Raw genomic sequence first — 24961 nt, 5'->3', positions numbered from 1 at the left:
AATATTCATGCTTGAACCCAAAATATCTAGACGTGCTGATTTTGTCTGTGCATCTGTCAGTTCTGTTGGCAGCCCAAAAGCTGCTAGAAAGTTTGTACTAAAGGTATGGCCAGTGATTGTTGCTGGTGACTGAGAATGTTCCTGTGGGATTTTGCTTCTAAAATGTTTGTGCACTGAAGTGGATCAAATATTGCCCCAATTGAAGCTCACCAGTCCAGGTGATTATGGGGAATTGCCTGAGTGACAATATTGGTTTTTTGCTTGTTCGTTTGTTTTTGCATATGGGCTATGCATTTGTGTGCCTCTAATGGCCTATTTCCCAAAGCTGCTGCAGCATCTAGAATTTCTGTTGCATCTTCTAGGATAGTAATTTTGTCTTGTCCTCCCTTAGATGTTTTGAAATCACTGCTGTTACAGCTACATAATCACTACACTGGTATAATGCATTGAGCTGTAATGTAAGGGCAGTCAGTCACAATTACCATTTACAAATGTGTGGCTTGACTGAGATTTGGAAATGCAGTGAAGCCTTTTTGGCAAAATCGATGCTTTGTCTAAAAACACAAACTTTCCCCACCCTCAGCCTGATGCGTGGCTTTAGTTTTGATAAATATTTGCAATTTCAGTATTGGTATCAGAAATGCCCTATTTAAGCCACTTTCAGCTTAACCTAGAGCTAATGGAAATGTTTTTACCATACATTTGAATAAATGTTACATTTTACTACTAAATTTCTCTGTAGTTCCTGAATCTTGATGCCTATAGCTGGGAAAGGTATTCCAGAAGAAACAGAATTTCCTTTGCCAGTGGCTGGGAAGCCAGAGATTTATCTGTACAAGTGCAGAGTATGTGCAATAAGCAAAGGAAATCGTTCCTTATTCAACAGTTTTAGATCGTGACCGATTTCCCTTGTGTGTTCTAGAGCTTCACTCACTCAGTAGTAGAATGTTTGCTGCTTTAGAAGAGGCTCATGGATGATGCGGGATATCACTTTGCTTGCAGAAATGCTACTGTTACTCTAAAAGGGCATAGTTGTTAAACTGTTGAGCTGTTGATCTTGCTAACCAAAAGGTTGGTGGTTCGAATCTGGGGAGTGGAGTGAATTCCCGCTGTTAGGCCCAGCTTCTGCCAACCTAGCAGTTCAAAAATATGCAAATGTGAATAGATCAATAGGTACCACCTTGGCAGGAACATAATGGCACTCCTTGGAGTCATGCTGGCCACATGACCTTGGAGGTGTCAACGGACAACAGCGGCTCTTTGGCTTCAAAATGGAGATGAGCACCACCCCTCCAGGGTCGGACATGACTAGACTTAATGTCAGGAGACACCTTTACCTTTACCTTAGTTTTATTCAGCCAGTATTTTAAAAATTGTCACAGCTAATCTGTTGTACTGTTGATGTACTTCTGTGATTGAATTCAAAATTGACAGAATTGCATGGCCTGTACCAAGTGGCCTGCTTTTTCCCCACCTGTGTTGAATGAAGATCAGAACCAGTTGTTTTTCAAAATAAATGCAAATGTGGACCATAATAATTAAGCTTGGGCCCAGGCGGCATGCATATTCTTCTGCAACCATTACTTGGCTATTTATCCCCACAGACCTGCATCACATCGCTGGCCTGGGAATTGTCTATATTTTAGGAGTGTAACATGTGAACTAAGTTGAAACATTTTTTCTTGTCACCAACTCACAAAGTATATGCAAGCTAGTCCTTGTTTTGCTATTGTAAATGCTGAAATATGGTGATCACGTCAAATTTAGTGAGATATTTTTCATGCTTATATATCTTCATTATCCTTATGCCATAAGAAAGTAGGGTACTATAACCCTCGATTCAGTAGTGATACAGTTGTTGCCTGCTCAGTATCTTCTAAATAGGATAATATCACACATGCACATAACCTTTCCTAAGTGATTTAAAGGCAACAATTAAACTTAAAGGATTGTGGCAAACTTGATGCTTTGTCCAAGAAAAAACCACTTTTCCCCATCCCCAGCTGGATGTATGGCTTTAGTTTTGCTTAATTGGTTATTTGTGGGCCTCCTAGAGCATTAGTTATCAAATAAATAAAGGAAGCTTCCTATAATTAGGCTGTAATTCTATGTAACCATGATTAATGTTCCACTGGATTCTGTGGTTTTGTGTCTACTCAGAATTGACCTTTACATCTATTAATTTTCTTATTTGGCAACCTCAGAAGTGTTTATACTACTATAAACAAAGTTTATATATTGCAGTTTCAGAGAAGAGAATAAGTACTTGGTCCAGAATTTTATTGGGGTTTGTGCTTAGTTATCATTTCCTTTTATAGGCTTTTGGTTAGTGTAATGGTTAATCAGTACAATATCCCTAAAGTGCTGAAGTTGAAATCCTTTTAAAGCCCATGCCTCTCTGTAGTCTTTTGCAACCATTTCCTCAAGCGGAATACATGGGTGTAGAATCCATATTTGCCATCACGATCGCAGCCTTCTCCCCAGGAGACTATACCAACCTGATACCATCGCTCGAGTGTTGGATGCTGAAAGGATAGAGATGGGGAAGATAGCGAAAATACCAAGAAGAGAGTCAACATATGGCAATAAATATAGAAAACATTTGTGGGATAAATAGTAATAGGGCTGTGTTGACCACAAGGTCATTAGAATAAATCAAGAGGGTGGTATTAGCTACAGAATGGCATATGCTGAGACCATGAGTTTCTTAAAATAATATTGTGGAAGATGCCTATTTCAATCTTAGGAACAATTAGAATCAATGAATAAAACCAGAACATAGGGGAAGGAAGGCTGTCTGGGTTTTATGTCCTTGTTTAACAGGCATGGGAAAACTTTGGCCCTCCAGGTATTTTGGACTTCAACTCCCACAATTCCTAAAAGCTGGTAGACTGTATGGAATTGTGGGAGTTGAAGTCCAAAACACCTGGAGGACCGAAGTTTGCCCATGCCTGCTATAGCTGAATGTCATTTGGCCCAGGCTCCCGCTCAGAGCAGAATTGGCAATGTTACTCTTTAGGATTTTTTCTGTATCTATTAGACTGCTCTAGCCATTGCCCCTACCTTCATGACAAAAGGGCCCCCGCTGTCACCCTCACAGGCATCTCCCCTCTTGGAATCTTCAGGACTGTACCCTAAAAAGAGCAAAAGGGTTACCAGCAGTTGCTGACTCGAAATGGATTCACCGTCTTCCTTGTTTTCTTTTCTTGATTCTTTTTACAGCTTTCAGTAATCCGATTCCAACAATTTTAAGAATCCTGTGCTTATCCTCTCTTATAAAAAAAACCCAGCAAATTTACCCCACCCCCAAAAATAACTTTACACCTTTATGTGTTTTATACAGTGAACCTGGTTTGATGTACACATCTTTGTTTTTGTTACATGATCTTTGCTAAGGTTCTCAGTCCAGGAAGCATAAGAGATCCCTACTTTCCCGTTGGCATTTGGCATCAGTATGATTTCATATGTTTGCTGTCACAAGATTTAAAGTGTCTGCAAACTGGGACCTGTAGCTGGAACCTTGAATGAGAACCTACCTCCTTTTTAAGAGGCCATCTTCTCTCCGACTCCACCTACAGAAAAGTTCTGTCAATCTAAGATGAAGCAGCCACCTCAAATGGCAAATGCTGGGGAAAGGGAAGTAATAATAAGCAATGTGGTGATGGGCATTATCTAACTGCCAGTGTTGAAGTTAAGAGTTTGCTAAAGCTACTTTTTTTCATGAAATAGGATACACATCCTGTTGTCAGATGCCTCAAGCAGAAAAAATATCTGAGCTCTGCAAAGTCTCCCTTTCTTTTGTCCATTAAAAGGATTCTGAACTACAGATTCATTTGCAGATGTATTTGAAAGTGCAAACACCAAAAATGGTTCCAGCTACAAGAGTTGCTCAAATAAGGTCACTCCATCTCTCCCTCAAAGACTGAAGAAACTGATTACTGGGTTACTTTGAGTTTTTTGGGCTGTATGGCCATGTTCCAGAAGCATTCTCCTCTGACGTTTTCCCCACATCTATGGCAGGCATCCTCAGACGTTGTGAGGTCTGTTGTAACCTGGGCAAGTAAGGTTTATGTATCTATGGAATGTCCAGGGTGGGACTCTTGTCTGCTTGAGGCAAGTGTGAATGTTGCAGTTGTTGTGAATGTTGCCTGCCATAGATGTGGGTGAAACATCAGGGGAGAAAGCTTCTGGAACATGGCCATACAGCCCAGAAAACTCACAACAGCCCAGTGATTCCAGCCATGAAAGTCTTCAACAGCAAACTGATTACTCATTATCTAAATCAGTTTGGTTTATTATCTTCTTTCTTTGCAGTATGTGGCTTGATATACTTCCTTGAAATGACTCAGTGTTCAATATTCTATCCACTTGCAACTTTTTCATCCTTTTGAAGAAAGCATTTTTTGTGTGTCAGGAGTGACTTGAGAAACTGCCAGAAAAGTCATTTCTGGTGTGAGAGAATTGGCCGTCTGCAAGGATGTTGCCCAGGGGACGCCTGAATGTTTTACCATCCTGTGGGAGGCTTCTCTGATGTCCCTGAATGGGAAGCTGGAGCTGACAGACGGGAGCTCACCCTGCTCCCCGGATTTGAACCGCGGACCTTTTGATTAGGAGTCTAGCCGGCACAAGGGTTTAACCCATTGTACCACTGGGGCTCCCAAAGAAAACATTGAACACCTAGGAAAGGCTTAAACTTACCTGCGCAGAACATGTTGTCTGTGACTTTGATTTTGGTGGAGGCCTTACAGGTTTCCCGATCCACAATGGGCAAATTCACTTGTTGTAATACATTGGGCAAAACTGAAGGGTTACTAGTCCATGTCTCAAATAGGTTTCCCCAGCCAGTTACACGCCCTTTATATCCAGTCAGCAACAGGCTGCAGAACATGAAAACCAGATAGAGAAGACTGCAGAGCAGTTCAACATGAGCAGGAAAAAATCTAACTTTCCCTTTTGATAAACCAATGAAATTGATCCAATATGTATATTCCTATTTTCACAACAGATTCTCTTGACACCTCCCCCTTCCAATGGTGTCTCCTCTACATTCTGAATTATCTGGTAGAGAATATGATGTGATTGGAAGAATTGGAGGGTGGGGGCTTGTTAGGAAATGGGTTGGCAATCATCTGTTAGAGAGGAAGGAAGACAAGGTAGGTGCCACAATATAGAAATCTAGCTGTGAGAAATAGCAAGTATAGTAGGTTCTCAGTTAACCGGACATCGCAAGCAGCCAGCAAAAAGATAGTTAGAATTGCATACTGTATTCACAAAGCAGTAAAACTTAATTTGGTCTATTTGTCTTAATTTTCTTTTAATTATTGTATTTCAATATTAATATCTAGCAAATTGTTTATGGTGTGGTATAGTATGTGCAGGTGGGAAGGTAACAGCACTCCATGCAGTCATGCCAGCCACATGACCTTGGAGTCATCTACGGTCAACGCCGGCTCTTTGGCTTAGAAATGGAGATGAGCACCACCCCCCAGAGTCGGACATAACTAGACTTAATGTCAAGGGAAACCTTTATCTTTACCTATGTTATGGGGTACTGTATTAGGCCTATTTTTAATAGTAACTTTCAAGCAACCAGAAACTACATCTACTTGGCATCTACCAATCCTCATGGGTGCCAGTTAACAGAGAGTCACCCTCGCTTTGTTGTGAATGGGCCCTCAAATGGACTCTGACTTGTGGTTGTCACTATATGACACAGTCAACTATGGTGACTGTGGACCAATTAACAGAATTTCAGCTGTAATGTGAATAAGCCCAGTCTCCAACGCAAGCATTTTCAACTCAGGGCCACATTTGCCAAGGCTATTTGGGTTTTTAAAGGGGCTGGCTTGAGTTCTGTATGGTTGCATGCTTGAATATTTGCATGTGAGAGCTACAGGCTTTGCATTCTTCCTGTTGGGGGAGAAATTTCTGTATGTTGGAGGAGAAATTTCCCAATAAGAGAGAGCGAGAGAGTGCTAAAGGAAAGTCTAAAGGGATTATTAGACATGTAAAGGAGGAGATAGGAGTGAGGCGACAGCCATACTGCTAATGAGAAAGGGTTTAAAAGGATGCTCGTTGCCTTAAAACTTCCTGATTTCAAGTAATCTGAAGAGCGTTCTGGCATGAAGTCCCCTGGATTCAAAATTCAGTTCCTGACTATGAGGCTGGCTAATGACAGAGCAACCACCATCCAAAATTTTATCCTAGACAACCCCTCATCCTTCTGCCAATAGGCAGATACCTTTTTATTTAGGCAGGGCATCAGTAAGAAACTGGGTCTAAATGAAGATGTTAGATCTCTAATATTAAAGTGCTCTCATTTATACTTTACATTAATGTGAAGGTTAATATATGGTGCTTTGTAGAAATGTTTCAGTATTTTGGGCAAACTTTTGTGGCTTCCAACAAATAATTTCAGCGGATTAAATTGGACTGACTCCCAAAATTGCAATTGCCATCAAGTTCTTGGTTCATTGAAGTGTCTTAATTCTTCAATGACGTTGCATTGTGTTTCTTCCCGTTGTTTTGGACTTTTTTCTTTTTGTTAGGAAACAGCTGAAGAGCTCTAACTTTATGTTATTGAAATAATGTTACTGAAATTAGCTTTTTTTTCTTCACATTGGGAGTGACTTGAGAAACTGCAACTCACTCCTGGTGTGAGAGAATTGGCCGTCTGCAAGGACATTGCCCAGGGGACACCCGGATGTTTTCCCATCCTGTGGGAGGCTTCTCTCATGTCCCCGCATGAGAAGCTGGAGCTGACAGATGAGAGCTCACCCCACTTCCCTGGTTCAAACTGCCAACCATTTGGTCAGCAGTCCTGCCAGCTCCAGGGACTCCACTGAAATTAATTGAAGGCCAAAAGGGGATTCTGTCCTTTTCCAAAGTTACAGCTTTTCAAATCTTTATTAGTAGCAGCATTTAGGAAGCTGGAAATCTGGGAACCCTTATAGGATAGATCCTGCTTGCTGCAGTATCAAGACTGTCCCTCCCACAAAGCTTACAAGCCACGTATTGATTAGGGCAAATTATTGAAAAGATAAAAAAAAATCTCTCTCATCACCTTTGAACAATCTCCTTGGTGGGCAAACACACTGGTAGTATGAAGTCACTGAAAGCAACTGGTTTCTTCAGGCGTAACAGTGCAATGTCCCTGTCCAGATTCTCCTTCCAGTTGTATTTGGGATGGATGATGATTTTATCCAGCAAGACGATTTTTTCCATTTTTATTTCATATCTGAAAGGTTTCAAGAGAAAGAAGTGATAATTAAATTCTGTATCAAGACAAAACTTGTTCTTTTTCTATCAAACACATTGATCTCCAATTAAACAGTGACCCAAACCAACCTTAAAAGGGCATACAATTGTAAAAGTTGCCACTTTGGTCTTATATTCAGGTTTATGGGCATGTCCCTTTTTTCAGTCTCACCAGCTTGCCTTTCAGTTTTGTGAGTGGTCAAATTTCCCATGTGTACGCCAACCCAAAATAGTAGAAGACATCACTTTGTAAGGAAACAGACCTTTAAAAAGTTCCCTAAATATTTCAGTAAGTTTCATTCATAAGAAAGCGGAGGCCAGTTAGTGATAGGCCTTGAATACTTGGCCTCAGAAAAGTAGAAAATATATAGCAATCAATCAGAGGGATATCTTTTGGATTTAGTAAGGATGCACAGCATTTGGTTTCAGAAAGGTTTTCTTTCAGGCTTACAGATACAGTCTTGTGTTTCTAGACTCTGAGTGGTTGTAGGTTGTAAGGGCTATATGACCATGTTCTAGAAGCATTCTCTCCTGACTTTTCTCCTGCATCTATGGCAGGCATCCTCAGAGGTTGTGAGACTTCACAACTTCTGAGGATGCCTGCCATAGATGCAGGCAAAATGTCAGGGAGAATGCTTCTAGAACATGGCCATATAGCCCAAAAAACCTACAACAACCCAGTGATTCTGGCCATGAAAGCCTTTGACAATATTTTCTAGATTCTGTTTCTATCAGTCTTCACCAAATTATCTCCCTTTTTTCAGGGAACTGACATGGCAAAGTTAAAACCTGTTACACTGTTAACACAAGAATCAAAATCATAAGAGCTGGATAGGACTACAAGGGCAATTGAGTCCAACCATTTGCCATGTGGGAACATACAACTAAAACCCTTCTGAGAGATTGCTTTCCAGCTTCTTGTTTAAAGATCTTCAAGGAAGGCATGCTCTTCACCTTATAGGGTCAACTATTCCACAACTGAACAACTCTTAACTGTGTCTTTTACCAGTGTTTAGGTGGAATATCTTTTATTGTAATTTGAAACCACTGGTTCATGTTTCAGTCTTTGGAGCACCAAAAACAACCTTTAGTCTCAAAAAACCTAGATAAGATTGGTTTGGGAGAAACTCATGCCATGTCTCACAGCATTTCTTTCTAAGCATGCAAAATGATGTGTCCTAGATGCTTTCCTTGAATTTGATTGCTTTATCATTTTCCCTTTTGAGCTCTTACTTCTTTCGGTTGTGTTTGCCAATCCGGACAAGGAGGTCATCTGTCGTGAAATTCTTATCCCAGGGTGGATAGAAGATACAATGGGCAGCTGTGAGGACCCAGCGATTACTTATAAGGCTGGCACCGCAGACCAATTCCTGTGGGCTCTTCTTGAATAGCATCACTTGCCTAGAAGAAGGTTGGAAGGGGAAACCCTGAAGGTCAGCAGCTTGGTAGAGAGATCACAAATCCAAGAGATAAAGCAGGGCACAACATGTAACACAATCTTTGCATAGCTTCCAACTCTTTCCTTTGCCATGGCAGGCTAGTTTGTGTGATTAATGTACACAAAAGTAGAATGAGGCAGAAGCATGCAAGCATCTCAGACATGTTGGTTGAGGAAAAAAAAATAAATTGATTTCTCAATGACTCTTCCCAAGCTCAAGAATTTCCTACCAAGGGTGCCTAGCTTGGCTTTTCTGCTCCCAAAGACCATTTGGGAGATTTTTGGCTACTGACCATGGATGAATGCTGCTTTTTTTCTTTTGCTGGTGAATATCAAAACTTTGTTTTTTTAAATAAAAAAATGCTTTCAGTCATTTTACACACTTGTATTATTAGGTGGCCATTAATTGGAAATAACTTGAAGACACACAATAACAACAATTGTATTGAAAACCATCATGGGGGGAAGGGAGAATATAAACTGGAAAATAAATAAAAGTAAATTCTGAAAGAAGTTCTGGTTATGAAATCAACTTACCAAGGTCTGCTCATTGCTATGTATGCAGTCCCTAAATTATAACTTTTTTGTGTGTGTGTCAGGAGCAACTTGAGAAACTGGAAAGAGCCCCTGGTGGCACAATGGGTTAAATCCTTGTGCTGGCAGGACTAAAGACTGACAGGTTGAAGGTTTGAATCTATGGAGAGCATGGATGAGCTCTCTCTGTCATCTCCAGCTCCCCATGTGGGGACATGAGAGAAGCCTCCCATAAGGATGGTAAAAACATCAAAAATATCTTGGTGTCCCCTGGGCAACATCCTTGCAGAGAGCCAATTCTCTCACACCAGAAGTGATTATAACAACTGAATTAATACATGTCGGAAAATCAATTCCTTATATCCAATGCCTTAAGCAGACTGGGTGTTGTCAGTGTACAAAGCTGTGCTCTCTGATGTAATCAGGTTGGTGGTACTTTGGCCAGAAACCAGGGGTCCTTTGACATCACTCAGTTCTAGCACTTTAGCACTCAGGATTACATCCTATGAAATCCTGGGGGTTGTTGTTCAGTGAGGACCAAGAGCTTTCCTGCAGACAATTTTAAATGCCTCTCCCTTAACTATTCTGAGAGTGCCTTGAACTGCAAGAAGATCAAACCAGTCGTTTCTCCAGGAAATAATGCCTAACTGCTCACTGGAAGGAAAGATATTAGAGGGAAAGATGAAGTATTTTGGCCACATAATGAGAAGACAGGAAATCTTGGAGAAGATCATGATGGTGGGGAAAATGGAAAGAAAAAGGAAGAGGGGCTTAGTATGGACTAGTTAAAGTGGACTAGTATGGATATGAATGTATAATGCGAATAGGTCTCATGCTTCCTTAGGGAAGACAAAGGAACCAAACTCTGTAGCCCAGAACTTCCAGATTGTATATCTGAAGGTCCAACATATGATGGTCCATGGAGAGAACTCCCTTCTACAGATGCAGGGGGAGGGCTTCCAGAGAGGTGTGTTGGGGGTGGTCCTCTCCTAAACACCCCCCAATCAACAATAGGCATGGTTGAGTCAAAGTTGTGATGAAACTTACCATGGAGCACTGCCTAGGTCAGCATCTGAACCTTTCACAACTCGGCCTCCCTGATAAGAGTCCAACAACTCCTGCTCACTGTTATCAGCAATTTTCTTTTTCTCAAACAAGGGACGAACACCACAATCTGAAAACACATTCCCACAGTTATCTATTAGAATCTGGTTCACAAATGGATCTGTCACAATGGATCTGTTATGCTAGGAAAATACATTTTCATATTGTTTCTGCTGCCTTGTGTTCCAACCATAGGACAAAGGTGAGAATTAAAAAATTGTGGTGAAAATGATGGGAACATTACCACTATAATTTTTTCACCAGGAGCTGCTTAATCTGCTTAAGATGAGAGCTGCTTAAGCCTCTCATCTTAATGGAAATGCGGAAGAGAGCCTGCATAGTGTAGAGGTTTGGGTATTTGACTATGTTTGGAGACCGGGTTCAACTGCCCACTTGGCCATGGAAACCCACTGGGTGACCTTGGGCAAGTCACATCCTTTCAACCCCAGAAAACTGATAAGGTTATCATAAGTTGCAAATGACTTGAAGGCATACAAGAACAACAATAAGATTTTCACCTGCACAGCATATGCTAGATTTGTAGCATGGTTTTACATGAATGTTAAAGTGTGCACATGAGTGTAAGTTGCAGGATCAGCTAAACCATCCAATTTATGTATTCTCTGGCTAATAATTCCTTATCCTAAAGGTAATTCCAGAAAGGGATGCCTAGCAACAGAAGACATTGCTGCATTCCAGAAGCAGTTATATTCCATCTTTTTTTCTGCTTTAAGAAAAAAATGGAAGAGATGGTGAGAAAACACATGAACCTTTTCTCTGTGTTTTCTCTTCCACCAAGGAAAATTTACATCTATCTTGTTTCAGCATGCTAGTAAACATATGAAATGAGTGGGAAAGCTGACGAGCCTAGCCTGGATAATAACTAGTGCAATCGGCTACCAATTCTCCACCACAGGTTTTCAACTATTCAGCCATTCATTTAAAGAAAAAGTCAGAGCTTTATTATTAGCTCTTATTATTTTAAACAGCTCTTGCCAAGAAAAACTCACGATATATGTTGTGCTCCACCCTGAGTCGCCTGCAGGGTGAGAAGGGCGGAATATAAATGTTTCAGATAAATAAATACTACTACTACTACTACTAATAATAATAATAATAATAATGATAATAATAATAATACCCTTGACTCAGTTCCTCACCTGCTTCACCTTCACCAAATGTACTGGGGTTGAATAAGACTTGATGTTCTACATTAGAGGTCCGGCCTGCTCTTTGGTCTTCATCCACATCATCAACATACTTTAGAACAGTTTCTGAAACAGAAGAGGGAATGTGGAGCCAGAGAAGAGGACAATGAGAATAGATTTGTTTTGCAAAATAATCAGGATGCAATTCTTAACATATTTTACCTGCTTAACTTAGCATGGAGTTATTTCTATTTAGATGTCCACAGGACTACAGTATTAATCATCTAACCCATCTAACAAAATTCAAACTTATCTTCATAATTGTTCCATCATGTATGTGTGATTTCAACTATCCCTAACTCTCCTCATTCGCCGAGCTCATCTTCCAAACTCATCAATCATTCTTTTTATAGCACAAAATACAGCCGTGTCCCTCACAGGGTGCTCCTTACCACAATAATCCAAGTCACAATATTCATGGGTCACATTGGGATTCTCTACATAGCACCAGACACCTTCGTCATCGCCATCTGGATTGCGACAAAAATTCTCCACCAGAGTGACAGAGGGCAGGAAGTCTCTTCTTTGGATAAGATGCCTTATTTTTTCCGAGGTCCACGGCAAGCACTGGGCCCCAGAGCGGGTGACTGAGACAGTCCCGGTGTACAGTAGCCCCTTGTCAGGAACACACGGTTGCTGCGTCTGTTTTCTCTGTTGTACACTGGTTCTTGGAGAAAATGGAACAGTTGTCTGGTTCTCACCTGAAAATGAGGAGCAAGATGGGCTACTGATTATTCAAGAAAAAGCAGCATGATGTAGAACTGTTTTTTCTGCTACAGTCGCCTTGGACAAGTTACATTTTGGATTAAAACACTTTGAATTTTCTAGCCAGTATGGCCACTGGATGTAATGTTTTGGTGTTCTTGGAAAAATATTTTGGTGTTCTGGGAGTCTGCAGTACAAAACATTTTTTCTAAGACCTGGCCTCATATATACTTAGAGCCAAAACTATGACAGAGCACACTATTTATTGGGGGTGTTATATAATTTCCGGAAAATGCTGCTTACTTAACAGTTGAATTCCTAATAATTACATCTCCAGAACCTTCATGTACATACATCTCAAAATCATCCTCTATGCAAACTAGCCTTTCCAGTTCTATATGTTTTCAATAATGTTTTGGATTTAACACGAACTATGGTCCATCATTGCTGTGGTCTGAAATCAGTCTTGAGTAGTTAGATTTAGCCTGATATACCATTACAATTATGAAAAAGAGCTCTTTTTCCTTCACCATATCTACTTTGGCTGTCAAAGGGAAACTCTGTGTATACACCTATAAATTAAGGCCAAGGCCTAATCAAAGGAAATACGAAGCTCCAGCCACGAGTCTCACCGCAGACGGGGACTGCGCACTCTTCTTTTCGCACCACTGGGTCACGTGTGTAGCACCAAGGCCCCTGCGCATTGTCATTTGGATTCCTACAGTAGTTTTCAGTAAGGTTAGCATGTGGATGGGTTGTCACATTGAACCTGAAAGAATAAACCATGTTACAATAAAAGGGACCAGAAATATAGGAAAGCAGAAGTCTCTTACAATTGGATTTATAATATGAGAACTGTGGCTCTCTTGTCTTCAAGATCCATGCTGCACTTGATCTTTTTTTTAACATGGAGAGTACATCCATTGAATAATATAAAGAATAATATAAAAATTGTACTATTTAATTAAGAGATAAAAAGACTGTGAGGACCAAAATCCAATGTTTTACTTGGTAAGCATTTGGTAATGATAGCTGGTGGATATTTCCTTCTGTGAAGCTGGGAGTTACAGTGGTTGGCTGACCTTGAAGGCATCTGATCAAGAAACTGTGCTTCTGTGAGAAGGCAAAACAAATGAACATTTGCAGGAGAACAAAAACCGGTGACTTGCTGTGGACTAAAATTGGTTGATGGAAATGGATGAATAAGAATTTAAAGGAAATACCAAGACATATTTTCTGGCTTTATGGGGAGAACATCAACAACAATGACAACAACAGCAAAAGTAGTTCAAGACATAAGAAGATATACAGAAATTAAATCACCAAATATTTCACAAACAATTTTGGAGGACCTTCAAGGGATAAAGAGAGAACTGAAATCAGACTAAAATGCCTGGTTACTGTCCCTAGATACTATGAAGGATGAACTAAAACTGAATTATGAGAGGTCAAACAATCATTGACTCAAGTGAAAGCAGAGGTGAAGTCCACAGTGGAACGAGTTGATAAGCCAGAGAAAAGATCAAGTATTCTTGATAGGGGAAAAATACCTGGAAGAATTACAAGAAGGTGCAAGAAGAGTGATGATAGAGGCTTTAGTGGCTTATTTGGTCATGAAGGAGAACGAATTTGAGCAACAGGCTGACAGAGTTTTCAGAATAGAGGAGTGAATCAGAAGAAAGTACCAAGAGATGTGATTGTCTACTTGATTAATAAATGTTTCAGAGTTGAGATTCTACAGAAATATCAAGAAACGAAACGGACATATCAAGACACATAGATGAATATGAAGGAAGACATTCCAGGAGAAAAGACTATTTTTCCTTGAAAGAAAAGATGAAGAAGAAAAACACTATATAAGAGATGTGAGAAATTGGAAGGACTATCTTTGTGTTTCACTAACAGAAGACTCTCGATGACAATACTGTAACATGCAAAAGAATTTTGCAATAATCCCAAATATAATCTGGAAGAAGAGGAATCGGAAGGAATTGGATAAATTGACCCGTTTCTTAAAGATAAATCAACACAAGGTTTTCAAAAGAATGGGGGGGGGGGGAACTGAGTTTGATCCGGGGGGGGGGGGGGCTGGGGCTGAGTGAGAGAGGATCTACCCTAGCAAACCTTATTTATCGTTACCCCAATACCCCCATGCATATGGGATATATTGAGCATGGTGATCAGATCATGATATGAATAAACGTAACAGTTTAAATAATGTACCAGTAAGGCCTTCTCGTGGACCACCCTGAGAATTTGGGGGTGGGCTGAAGTCTCTCAAGCCCCCCCCCCCCCCAGCTACATGCCTGTCTGTGTGGAATAGATGAGTAAGATATCTAAAGATTGCCCTGTAACACCATTTAATAACTAAAATCACTGATAGAAAGAAGAATAATGTTAAGACAAATGTTAGAGAACAAAACTACTGCTTGCTTAGTATAATTATATTTCCCCCTCTTTTTTCCTATGATTCACTGTTAGTTAAAAGCATTCTTGTATTATATTATCTTGAGGTAGGGTCGGAGAGTTTTTCCAAAATATGACATTTAGTTTATTATTATCAGAAGGTTTACAATCAGCCATGTTAGAAAACTCCACTCCAGGGAGGAAGCAACCTCCAAAAGCCTGAAGATATCAATGGATATACACTCATATCTTCAGATGCAGTGCAGAGTGATATTCAAACCTCAAGTTACAAGACATATTTAGACAGTTGTGGAAGTAGGAGTGGGATGAAAGTTAATCTGGAAAGATGCAAATCCTGATCCTTGTCCTAAATTTTCCAAGGGCTGCTTAAGGTAATCTGTATAGTGGTCCATTGGTGCTGATGTGTGAAAACAGTACATCTGCTTACCTTTGGTTCAAAACCTTATCTGAGAATCATAGAGTTGGAAGAGACCTCATGGGCCCTCCAGTCCAACCCCTTGCCAAAAAGCAGGGAAATCACATTCAAAGCACCCCTGACATGCTGAACATGTTCCTTTTGTGACATGTTCAGCAGCCAAGACTCTTGTATGAATATATGTAGTGTCATGTGAAACCTTTGTTTTTGTTTATATGCCTACTAATGGACTGCAATGTGTATATATAATTTAATTCAGCTGTTTCTTTCTAGTCTTCCTTTGTGATTTCCTTGACCAAGGACTCAGACCTTTAAATTCCATACTGTATATCCAGATCAACTGAAATATTTTGCAACTGGTTTGGGGGTATTGCCATTTCTAATGTCTGATTTGGATTCATTTACACTCTAGTGCAGATACTGTTCTGTCTGTTCAGTGGGAGTGCAGAGGGGCTATTGTTGGTGTAGGATGGCGTATATCACACTGGAGAAATGTTCCCCTAAAGTCGTCAGTAATAATTTTTTTTGTTTAGCTAGCTACATGTTTGCATTATTTAATGTTGACTTTGAATGTCCTTTTAAGTACTTTTCAAGCTGCAAAACTACCTGAAGAAATTCCCAGGGTTAAAAGGCGCAATAAAAAAGATTTCTAGATAGTTAAACAAACTTACCTTGGCCTGTGAGGAAATTTGCTGGACCAGTACTGGCATTCAATTCCTGACTTCGTGACAGAAATCGTTCCTTTGTAATTCTGCCCAATGTCTTTGGCACAGTCACCTTTTAAAATTCAAATAAAAACACGGTGATTTCTATGACATGGACCCATATAGGGCCTGTTCTCACAGACATATATTGAATTATTATGATTATGATGATGATGATGATGATTATTATTATTATTATTACAACAAGATTAGTACACAGCAAACAAGATCACTATGCTGGCTTTTGTATTGGATCATACGTCAGACACTCCTCAAGTGTATATGACTGTGTGATGTATCGATGACTAATATGTGCAGATACGAATAGGATGGTAATTTTGTCAGCACTGATTGTTTTCAAGTGCTGGTCAAGGTCTTTAGGCACTGTACCCAGTGTGCCGATCACCACTGGGACCACCTTTACTTGTTTGTGCCAGAGTCTTTGCAGTTTGTTCTTTAAATCCTCATATTGTGTCAGCTTTTCCAATTGTTTCTCTTAAATCCCGCTGTCACCTGGGATTGCAATATCAACAATCCATACTTGGTTTTTTAACACAATCGTGAGGTCAGGAGTATTGTGCTCCAAAACACTGTCACTCTGAATTCGGAAGTCCCAGAGTAGTTTGATGTGTAACTTTTGAAGATTCTTTCTTTGATTTCATTCACAACGTGTAGCTGGGTGTGTGAAAAGGTGGTACTGAAACACATTTTGCATGTAGCTGTATACTCATTCCAGAATTATAGCAGTTTAGTATCACATTAAGTGTCACACATGGTTCAATGCAATGCATTTATGGAATTTGGAGTTGTATGAATTCACAGAACATCACTCGAAGAAACTCATCTGCCTGTCCTTTTACGAGATATTTATCATTTTCTATTACACAGTTCTGATGCTATAGGATGGAGTCATGGAAGTTAAACTGGTATGAAACTGCTATAATTCCACAGTGTGGATGGGCTATTGTCTTTATGCCCGTAACCAGGAAAAAAATTGGGAGGGGTTGAAACTTTTCCCCCAAGATGACTTTTGAGGCCAGTGTCTCCTGATCTGACACGAGATCTCAACACGGCCCTGAAATGGCCATCATTGTGCAAAGGTTCTTCACAGGTAATAGGTACTGAATCATTGCTTCATGGGCCATCCAGTCCAACCCCCTGCCAAGAAGCAGGAAAATTGCATTCAAAGCACCCCCGACAAATGGCCATCCAGCCTATGTTTAAAAGCTTCCAAAGAAGGAGCCTCCACCACACTCCGGGGCAGAGAATTCCACTGCTGAACAGCTTTCACAGTCAGGAAGTTCTTCCTAATGTTCAGATGGAATCTCCTTTCTTGTAGTTTGAAGCCATTGTTCCGTGTCCTAGTCTCCAGGGCAGCAGAAAACAAGCTTGCTCACTCCTCCCCATGACTTCTTTTCACATATTTATAGATGGCTATCATGTCTCCTCTCAGCCTTCTCTTCTACAGGCTAAACATGCCCAGCTCTTTAAGCCACTCCTCATAAGGCTTGTTCTCCAGACCCTTGATCATTTTAGTCGCCCTCCTCTGGACACATTCCAGCTTGTCAATATCTCTCTTCAATTATGGTGCCCAAAATTGGACACAGTATTCCAGGTGTGGTCTCACCCAGGCAGAATAGAGGGATAGCATGACTTCCCTGGAGCTAGACACTATGCTCCTATTGATGCAGACCAAAATCCCATTGGTTTTTTTTTGCTGCCACATCACATTGTTGGCTCATGTTTAACTTGTTGTCCACGAAGACCCCAAGATCGTTTTCAAGATCTAACAATGACATGGCTTCTTTTCTTTCCTCCTGTTCCACTGTTTCTTTGGCAGGACTGGGATCAGTTGAACCAGTGGAGGGCGCCTTAGTTTCCACACTTTCATCAGTTTTCACCTGCAATCCAGGTCAAATCCTCCTTATCTCTGGTCCGAGCTTTGCTCGTTAGCTTCCACATTTTGGCAGCTTCCACACTATGGTCACTTCCACTATGCCAGCTATTGCTTCTATTGCAATGTAAATTGGTAGAAAGGTAGGTAGTGGGAATAGTCAAAATTTGATTGAGACAGTGCTTGTAGTTCTAGAGGGACTCTAACTTTTGCTTTTCATCGACTTGGCATGGGGGTTTGGTTAAACAGTTATAATTCAGGAGTAAACCAATTTTTAGTTTGTTGCCCGAAACATGTCTTGGCTATAGGCTTGATTATGTTCTAAGTTGCACAAATGTGAAATGTGAGATGCAAAAACAATTATCTTAAACAACCAGGAAATAATAATTATGCACAGAACAAACAACCTGCACAAGAGCTTTTGTTAAATATTCATTCATACATATGTCATTATTTATTTTAAATCTTTTTCTGCTGCCTCAGTGTACAAAGCTGCTAGAATAATTATATAAATTCAATGCAAAATATCAAGTATATTTATCCACAAAATAACATTCACAAGACATTTGTAAAAGAAAAGCACTTAACCCTTTCCTGCTCTGCCATCACTTCTTCCCTTATTCCTATAATTCCCCATCAGGGTGCTTCTTACCTTTTAAGCACTCATCCAAATTGGCCCTGGGCTTCATTTGCGATTTGCAAACTAGCAAATGAAATAAGAATATTATTTTATTAAAATCAAAATGTATTAAAATATTTGTAATCCAATCTACATCAACAGATTCCGGGGTGTGGGGAGTGATATTGTAAATAAAATCATCTTAAAGTAATCTCAAACAGTTATAGGCTGGAAAAAACCGCAAGGGCCATCAATTCAAATAAATTAAAAACAAAATTTAAAACTTAATTTGTCAAATATAAAGCCAATAAACTGAGAGATCAAAAATTTAATCTCATTGAAACCCTAAAACCTTTCCGGTACTAATGTTGGAGAGTGGTCCCTGGTCAAAGTGGTCCCTGATCAAGTAGACCCTATTCAAAAAAAGGTTGGGAACCTCTGTTGTAGAACAACACATTGCTGACCATTTTAATTCATTTGAAAGTGGAAGGGAATCCCTCTTTCCTATGACTCCAAAAAGTACAAATCCAGGACAAGGCTGGATGTGAACGAAAATTTTGGCCTCTCTCCTCTCCTCTTTGAAACCAATGAGTCATCCAATCTTACCAGTGAGAAAATTATCTACACTCTAGTAAGTGGGTGTTATGGCCTTCATGGTGTGGTTGAGCTGTAATCACCCTTGCCAGGTGAGGAGAAGTAATGGGAGTTGCTGTCCAACATAATCTGAATGGCTAAGATTTGTCCACACCTGAACTAGAGAAGACTGTCCTAATGGCTGATCTTCTACTGAACTATTGTGTGAAAACTCGGACTGTGGGAAGAAGAGAAGTATATAGTTGTGTCATTGGCACAAAAAAAAAGGCTCAAAAAGTATGAACAAGTTAAAGAATAAGGTTGAATCGACTGATGGAACTGGCTTTCAAGCTGAAGGATTCCATAGTTTAATACTGTGAAAATGGGGGTTAAGATAAGACGTTATTATTATGCTATAACTCAGTCATAAACAGATTTACTCAGTAATGTCTTACTGAATTTAAAGTATTTATTTACATTTAGAAGCATAAGATTGATATTTAATCTAGAGTATTTATAGCTGACATTGGCCATTGGCTTGGGTAGGGGGGTGAGGTAACACTCATGCAGACCTTCAGATATTATTGAACTATGACTCCCAACATTCCTCACAAATAGCTGCTGGGACTTGAAGTCCAGCAAGATCTGAGGTATAATGATTTCCACTTCTGGGACTGATTATTCTTGATGCTGTGAAGAGAACTGCAATTGGGATCTTGTATAAACACTGGGCTATTTGACGGGACCTAGGCAAACATACCTTTGTATTGTGCCCAGAAGATATCCTGCAAGACAAAAGCACTCACTTTAGAATAATGGACAAAAAGAAGGATCAGAATTAAAACATTCTAATTCTTTGGCAGTGTACCAAGCCAGCCCTGTAAACTACTAGAATTAAGAGACAGCTCATCCAGACTGGATACAAGAGTCAATAAGAAATTAAAAGCAAAATCAGGACTGCTTTTGCTTCTGATGTTACAAATCCATCAGTGAGACGCAAAGGTACTTTTCTGCTACTGAATGAATTCAAATAAATAATCATACCCACATATACCAATAACCACCTATGGAGATAATCCTATGCCAGTCCTAAGCAACCCCTTGTTTAACAGTAATATTGCACAACTCTTTGCAATGACTGGAGACTGTTGTGCAAGAACAGCCATAATGTGCTACATTGCTGTATGTGAAACTGAACCTCCATCACTGTTAGCAAAAGACATCACCCCATAGGTGTAGCACAACTTCCACATGTGTGCTTCGCGAATAGGATAACATCCAATAGTAGCTAGGGCCTTCAATCTACTTAACTATGGGAACAAGGAACATTAAATGATGCATACTGTTTGAACATCAGACTCAAGGGCTTCGCGGGCCTCCTCATAGATGCAAGTTTCTTCTAGGCACTCTCGCTCTAGGTTGCCTCTACGCATCTCTTCCAGAAATCCCTTGTTGGCTCGGCGTGTGCGTTTCAACATGGAAAGTGCTTGCCTCTGCTCAAGAAAGACTAGAAGAGCAAAACAGACAGTCAATCACTAGTAGAGCAGGACCAGTCTTTCATTTTTTTAAAGAACCGTATATTCAGTGATATAGTGATGTTAGACATCTAGGCCCCCACCAAGACAGCCTCTATGTCAACACCCCATAAAGAGCACAAAAGTGCAAGTAGTTGTGGAAAGCCAATGCATCCTACCAACATAAGACCAATCCACCCCAATAAGCAGGGATCGCTGACTAGGAAAACTATTTACTAGGAAAAGTTATTTCCATTCCTGATACTGTGGGATTTATAGCTATACTTCTTACAGGGAACAGGAGGATCTGGGGGTGGGGGTGGCAGAGGTTGTCATACTCCTGCTAATGAAAATGTCCTAGAACTTTGACTTTGGAAACCAGGCCCCATTACATCATTTAGATCTAGGGTGAGCCCTTCACCACTTATCTGCTTTAGGTCTTATAGGCAACGATGGAGGCTGTTCAAAATCATTTGGAAGACTCTAGTAGTTTTTTTTACCACTTATTTCATATAGAAGAATGAAGAAGGATTCTGAGGAAAGTATTTTCCTGTAAGGGAGGTTTCAAATACATGCATACGTAAGTACATACATACATTGAACAGCAAATCAAGCCTGAAATCTCCCTAGAAGCCAAGATGACTGAACTGAGAGTGTTGCCTTTGGTCATATCATGTGAAAATATGATTCATTAGAAAAGACAATAGTGCTCATTACAGTAGTGGGAAAAGAGTAAGACCATAGTCAAGTTGAATAGGTTCAATCACAGAAGATATATCCCTGAGTTTCTAAGATCTGAGCATAGCTGGTGGTAACAGTGTGACTTGGTGGTCTCTCATTCATACAGTGTTGCCAGAAATTGAAGCTGACTGGAAAGCAATTAACAACAACAAAATTTCTACTAATGGGTTACTACCACATCCAGATTAGCAACACTAAGGGAAGCAACTAACTTCTTACTGATGTTTTTGGATTGCAACTCATGATCAGCTGACAGCAGTCCAAGCACTGTTAGATCTTCTGATCTATATAGTGTTGACCTCACTGGGACAGAAGAAGAAAGGGGCACCCAACAGAAAGGTGCTTCAAACAAAAATCCGGGTGACTTGATCAAATAAACTACATCACACTTACTAGAATAAGTAAGTTATCAGTATGTTTCAGATACACAGTTCCAGATCACAGGTAGCTGTGTATAGTATATTCCTCTAACTTTACTATCTACTGAAGGTTTAATAATTTGAAATTAATGCACATTAAATTAATATTCTGACCATCAATTCAACAGAAAAGATAGAAGATTATATCAAATTATAAAGCTTCATTTCTTGAATTGTTCCTAAAAGACAATACTAAACTATTCATTTGGTTTTCACTGATCTGAATAATATTCCTTTTTTGCCAGTCTTCTTTTGTTTTCTTCATTTTTATTGTTTGTGTTATGGAGTTTTATTTTTTGGCTGCGTTAAATTTCTTGCTTATGTTAAAGAGCTTTATCTTCTGGATGGGTTAAGTTTTTTCACCTTCTAAAACTCAATCACATCTCTTTGTCTTGCGGAAATGAATTGCTAAGCGGGTTGAATGGAGAAGGTATAAATTCTGTTCTCTTTCTTTTTCAGAAAAACAAAGTACTACAAAGAGGTTTTTCTGTGCAGACAGGAAAGAATAGGTTAAAAGAGCACAGAACATTTCAATTACAAATATTTGTTTCTGTGTACAAATTAGAACCAATGCATATTCCACAATATTTCACAGATAAAACAGAGACATTGTGACCAAACAACACTGGAATGCAGTTTAGACTGCAGTTGTTATTTTAGGGGAACACACATGAATTAGGAGAGGCTGGAACAATTTAGCCTGAACCTATCACAATTGGCAAGATTACACACCACTCCTCTTCCTTGTGCTGAGTTAATTGCATGCTAGCTACTTTTGCATTTTGAACTCACCAGTAAGTGAAGGTAAGGAAAGAAAAGAAGGGGAAAGTGGAAAGAGGAGATAGAAATTGGGACATTCAAAACAGTGGTACGCCAGAGGATTACTCAGGGTTGTCCTTGCTGAATTGGTGCAGTTGGGGGTATGGTACAGTCCAGTAACAGATGTTACTAAAGAGAAAATATGACCAGTCTATGATAGGCTTAATGTGGGAGAACTAGATCTTCAGATTGCTATGAATTGTCTTCAAGTCACTTTCAAATTGACCATATGAATGAGAAACTTCCAAGAGACTTAGCCATGCTCAAGGTTTGTAAACTCAGGGCTGACTTCTCAGATTGACTTTACCCACCTACAATGTGGTCTTCCTCTTTTCCTACTGCTTCCCACTTTGCTAAGCATTATTGACCAAGGTATAATATCTTCGGTTTGGTTATTTTGGTTTCTGGGGAAAGTTCAGGCATGATTTGCTCTTGGTCAAATTTATTGGCCTTTTTAGCAGAACTCTCCTCTAGCACCAAGTAGAGAATTCTCTTCTCAACTTTCCTATATTGTCTAGCTTTCACAACCATACATAAATCTTCCACTGAATGTAATATCAGAGTTCTGCCAATGTATGGCTGCCTGCAAGAGTATGTTACATCTTTTTGATCAATGCCTATTTCCACCTATTTCTTCCTGTTTGCATAGAAAGGCTTGTTTATTCAACCCTCATGGCATGAGTACCTCTTTGGTAGAATGTGCTGGTCTTCTGTTTGCCTAACCCCAGTGTTTGACCCTTTGTAGTCCTTTCCATATGCAACATGCAGGGACACACATTTTCCTTTCTTTTCCAGATAGAAAAACTTCACCGCCTAGTTCCAGCACCAAGTTTTGAAGAATGATAAGACAAAAATAAATAAGTGGCTGACTGGCAACAGATAGGCTGGATTGAAATAGTGGAGCAAAGTATTTATGCAGCTGCTGCTGTGGGTTGCATTGCATAAACACTTAAGCCTTAATCAACTTAAAGTTTCCATAAATGTTCTCTATGTGATAGTAACAGATCTAAGTTGGAGGTGAGAAGCACAAATTGGTTCTCAGAAGATAAGCAATGAAGGACTTGGAAGCACCAAAACTGGTTCCCTCCATATCCATTGCTTGAGCACACATTCTCCTCTCAGGGACAGAAGAGCAGCCAGATAGAGCTCCATCATACTTTGACTCAGCAGTTGACGAGAAGCCCTCCCTCCAAATTACAACTGCTATCACTTTGGCCTCAAAATGGGAGAAGAGCAGCCAGCATCTGCTGAACTTGATCTCACACTTAATTCCATTCCCTTTTCCTAATGCGTCATGTTTTATTTAGATTGTAAGCCTGAGGGAAGGGGACTGTCGAACTGATGATTTCTAAGTTGCCATGGGATACCTTTTGGCAGAAGAGTAGGGCATAAATACTCAAATAAATGAACAAACAAACTTAGAAAAATTATATTCAGAGCCAGGAGAAGAAACTTTTAAAAATATTGGCGAGAATCCGATTCTATTAAGTCTAGCCAGATAATGAACTAGATTTAAAATGAATAGACACACACCCTGTCGATCTCCCCAGAATAAGGCAAACGTGGGTCCTGAATAATCTCTAATTATTTATATGCTCTCAAGTATAAAGATAAAATTAAAAATTGCCTGAAGACAGAAGTCACTAGCAACTCTTTCAGTCTAGCTTCCACACTTTTCTCTCAAGGACCACAAATTATTTCCAAAACTGTATTTTCCCAGAGTTTACTAAAATGCCAGTTTTTTCCAACTACAACTCACAGAATATTTCAACGATTCTTAGAGCTATAATTTTCCATGTTCTGAGCCTTTCAGTTCCAAAGTTCTTGCAGAGGTGTGTCTCTGCACGGCTGCCATGCTCACCTCTTCTTCAGTGTGATCCTGACTATTTCTCTCAATGACTGGCTGCTTTCTCCTTCATATCAAGGATGCCCTGGATTCTTTCTTGTCCTCTGCCTTCATTTTGTTTTACTGTTCCAGCCCCACCACAATATTCTGGCTTTGCTGATTGACAGATGCCACCTTCCCCATCCCTTCCTGCGTATCCTTACCCGTGTCGTAGCTCTGGGTGAAATGTACAAGGCTGATGAGGAGAAAAGCCCTCAGCATTTTGGTTCTGCTGTGTCCCATTGTGTGGGTTCCTGAGCTACAGGAAAAATGCAGAGGGGAAACAGAGGAGAAACTATTGCAGCCCAGCTTGGGTTAATGTTGAACCAGCATGAAGAAAGAGGAACCAGGTCACAGTGTGTCAGGGACAGTTGTACTGAAGAGCTTGCTCTTGCACCCACCCTGGCTTCCCTCCCTCTCTTCGGAGCATTTTTGTTTTCTGCTGCTTCATTAGCATATGCAAACCATGAAAAAGAAGTCTCCAATGCATATATTTCACTTATTTCAAATAAGCCCAAACAGAGCTAGCCATCCTGAACTTTGTGAAATAATATAAAGGCCACTTCTTGAAAGACAGGATATCAAAGTGTCCAATCTCACTGTCATGGAGATCTTGCCAAATTGTTATCAAAGTGTTTCCAAGTCTTTGATTTGGGGACCTAGTTGCAAGATGCAGCTACTCCAAGGATGAGGCATTCCTATTTC

The 24961-nt window shown here is 40.0% G+C and overlaps 1 protein-coding gene across 1 annotated transcript; it reads right to left on the bottom strand.

Moving 5' to 3' along the window:
* Nucleotides 1-2265: 2265 nt before the first annotated feature.
* F2 (coagulation factor II, thrombin) lies at nucleotides 2266-24571 on the bottom strand. Its single transcript, XM_060763703.2, has 14 exons — nucleotides 24421-24571; nucleotides 20222-20385; nucleotides 19639-19663; nucleotides 18339-18389; nucleotides 15760-15865; nucleotides 12879-13015; nucleotides 11934-12242; nucleotides 11494-11607; nucleotides 10277-10403; nucleotides 8491-8658; nucleotides 7064-7237; nucleotides 4699-4877; nucleotides 3064-3134; nucleotides 2266-2525 (listed from the first exon to the last, which is right to left on the bottom strand). The coding sequence occupies exons 1-14, from the start codon at nucleotides 24497-24499 to the stop codon at nucleotides 2382-2384; spliced, it is 1848 nt and encodes a 615-aa protein (XP_060619686.2). The 5' UTR covers nucleotides 24500-24571; the 3' UTR covers nucleotides 2266-2381.
* Nucleotides 24572-24961: the final 390 nt, after the last annotated feature.

The sequence above is a fragment of the Anolis sagrei genome, chromosome 1, assembly GCF_037176765.1.
Source record: "Anolis sagrei isolate rAnoSag1 chromosome 1, rAnoSag1.mat, whole genome shotgun sequence".
NCBI lineage: Eukaryota > Metazoa > Chordata > Lepidosauria > Squamata > Dactyloidae > Anolis > Anolis sagrei.
Note: the sequence above shows the minus strand (reverse complement) of the source record. Positions and strands in the feature narration are given on the sequence as shown.

Excerpts from the sequence above, each read along its gene's own strand:
- F2 (XM_060763703.2), bottom strand. The coding sequence starts at position 24,499 with ATGGGACACAGCAGAACCAAAATGCTGAGGGCTTTTCTCCTCATCAGC. Across the intron at positions 19,664-20,221 it reads TTGAGTCTGATGTTCAAACA|GATATCTTCTGGGCACAATA; the intron begins GTATGCATCATT and ends TTTGTCTTGCAG. Across the intron at positions 15,866-18,338 it reads TTTGGATGAGTGCTTAAAAG|GTGACTGTGCCAAAGACATT; the intron begins GTAAGAAGCACC and ends GAATTTTAAAAG.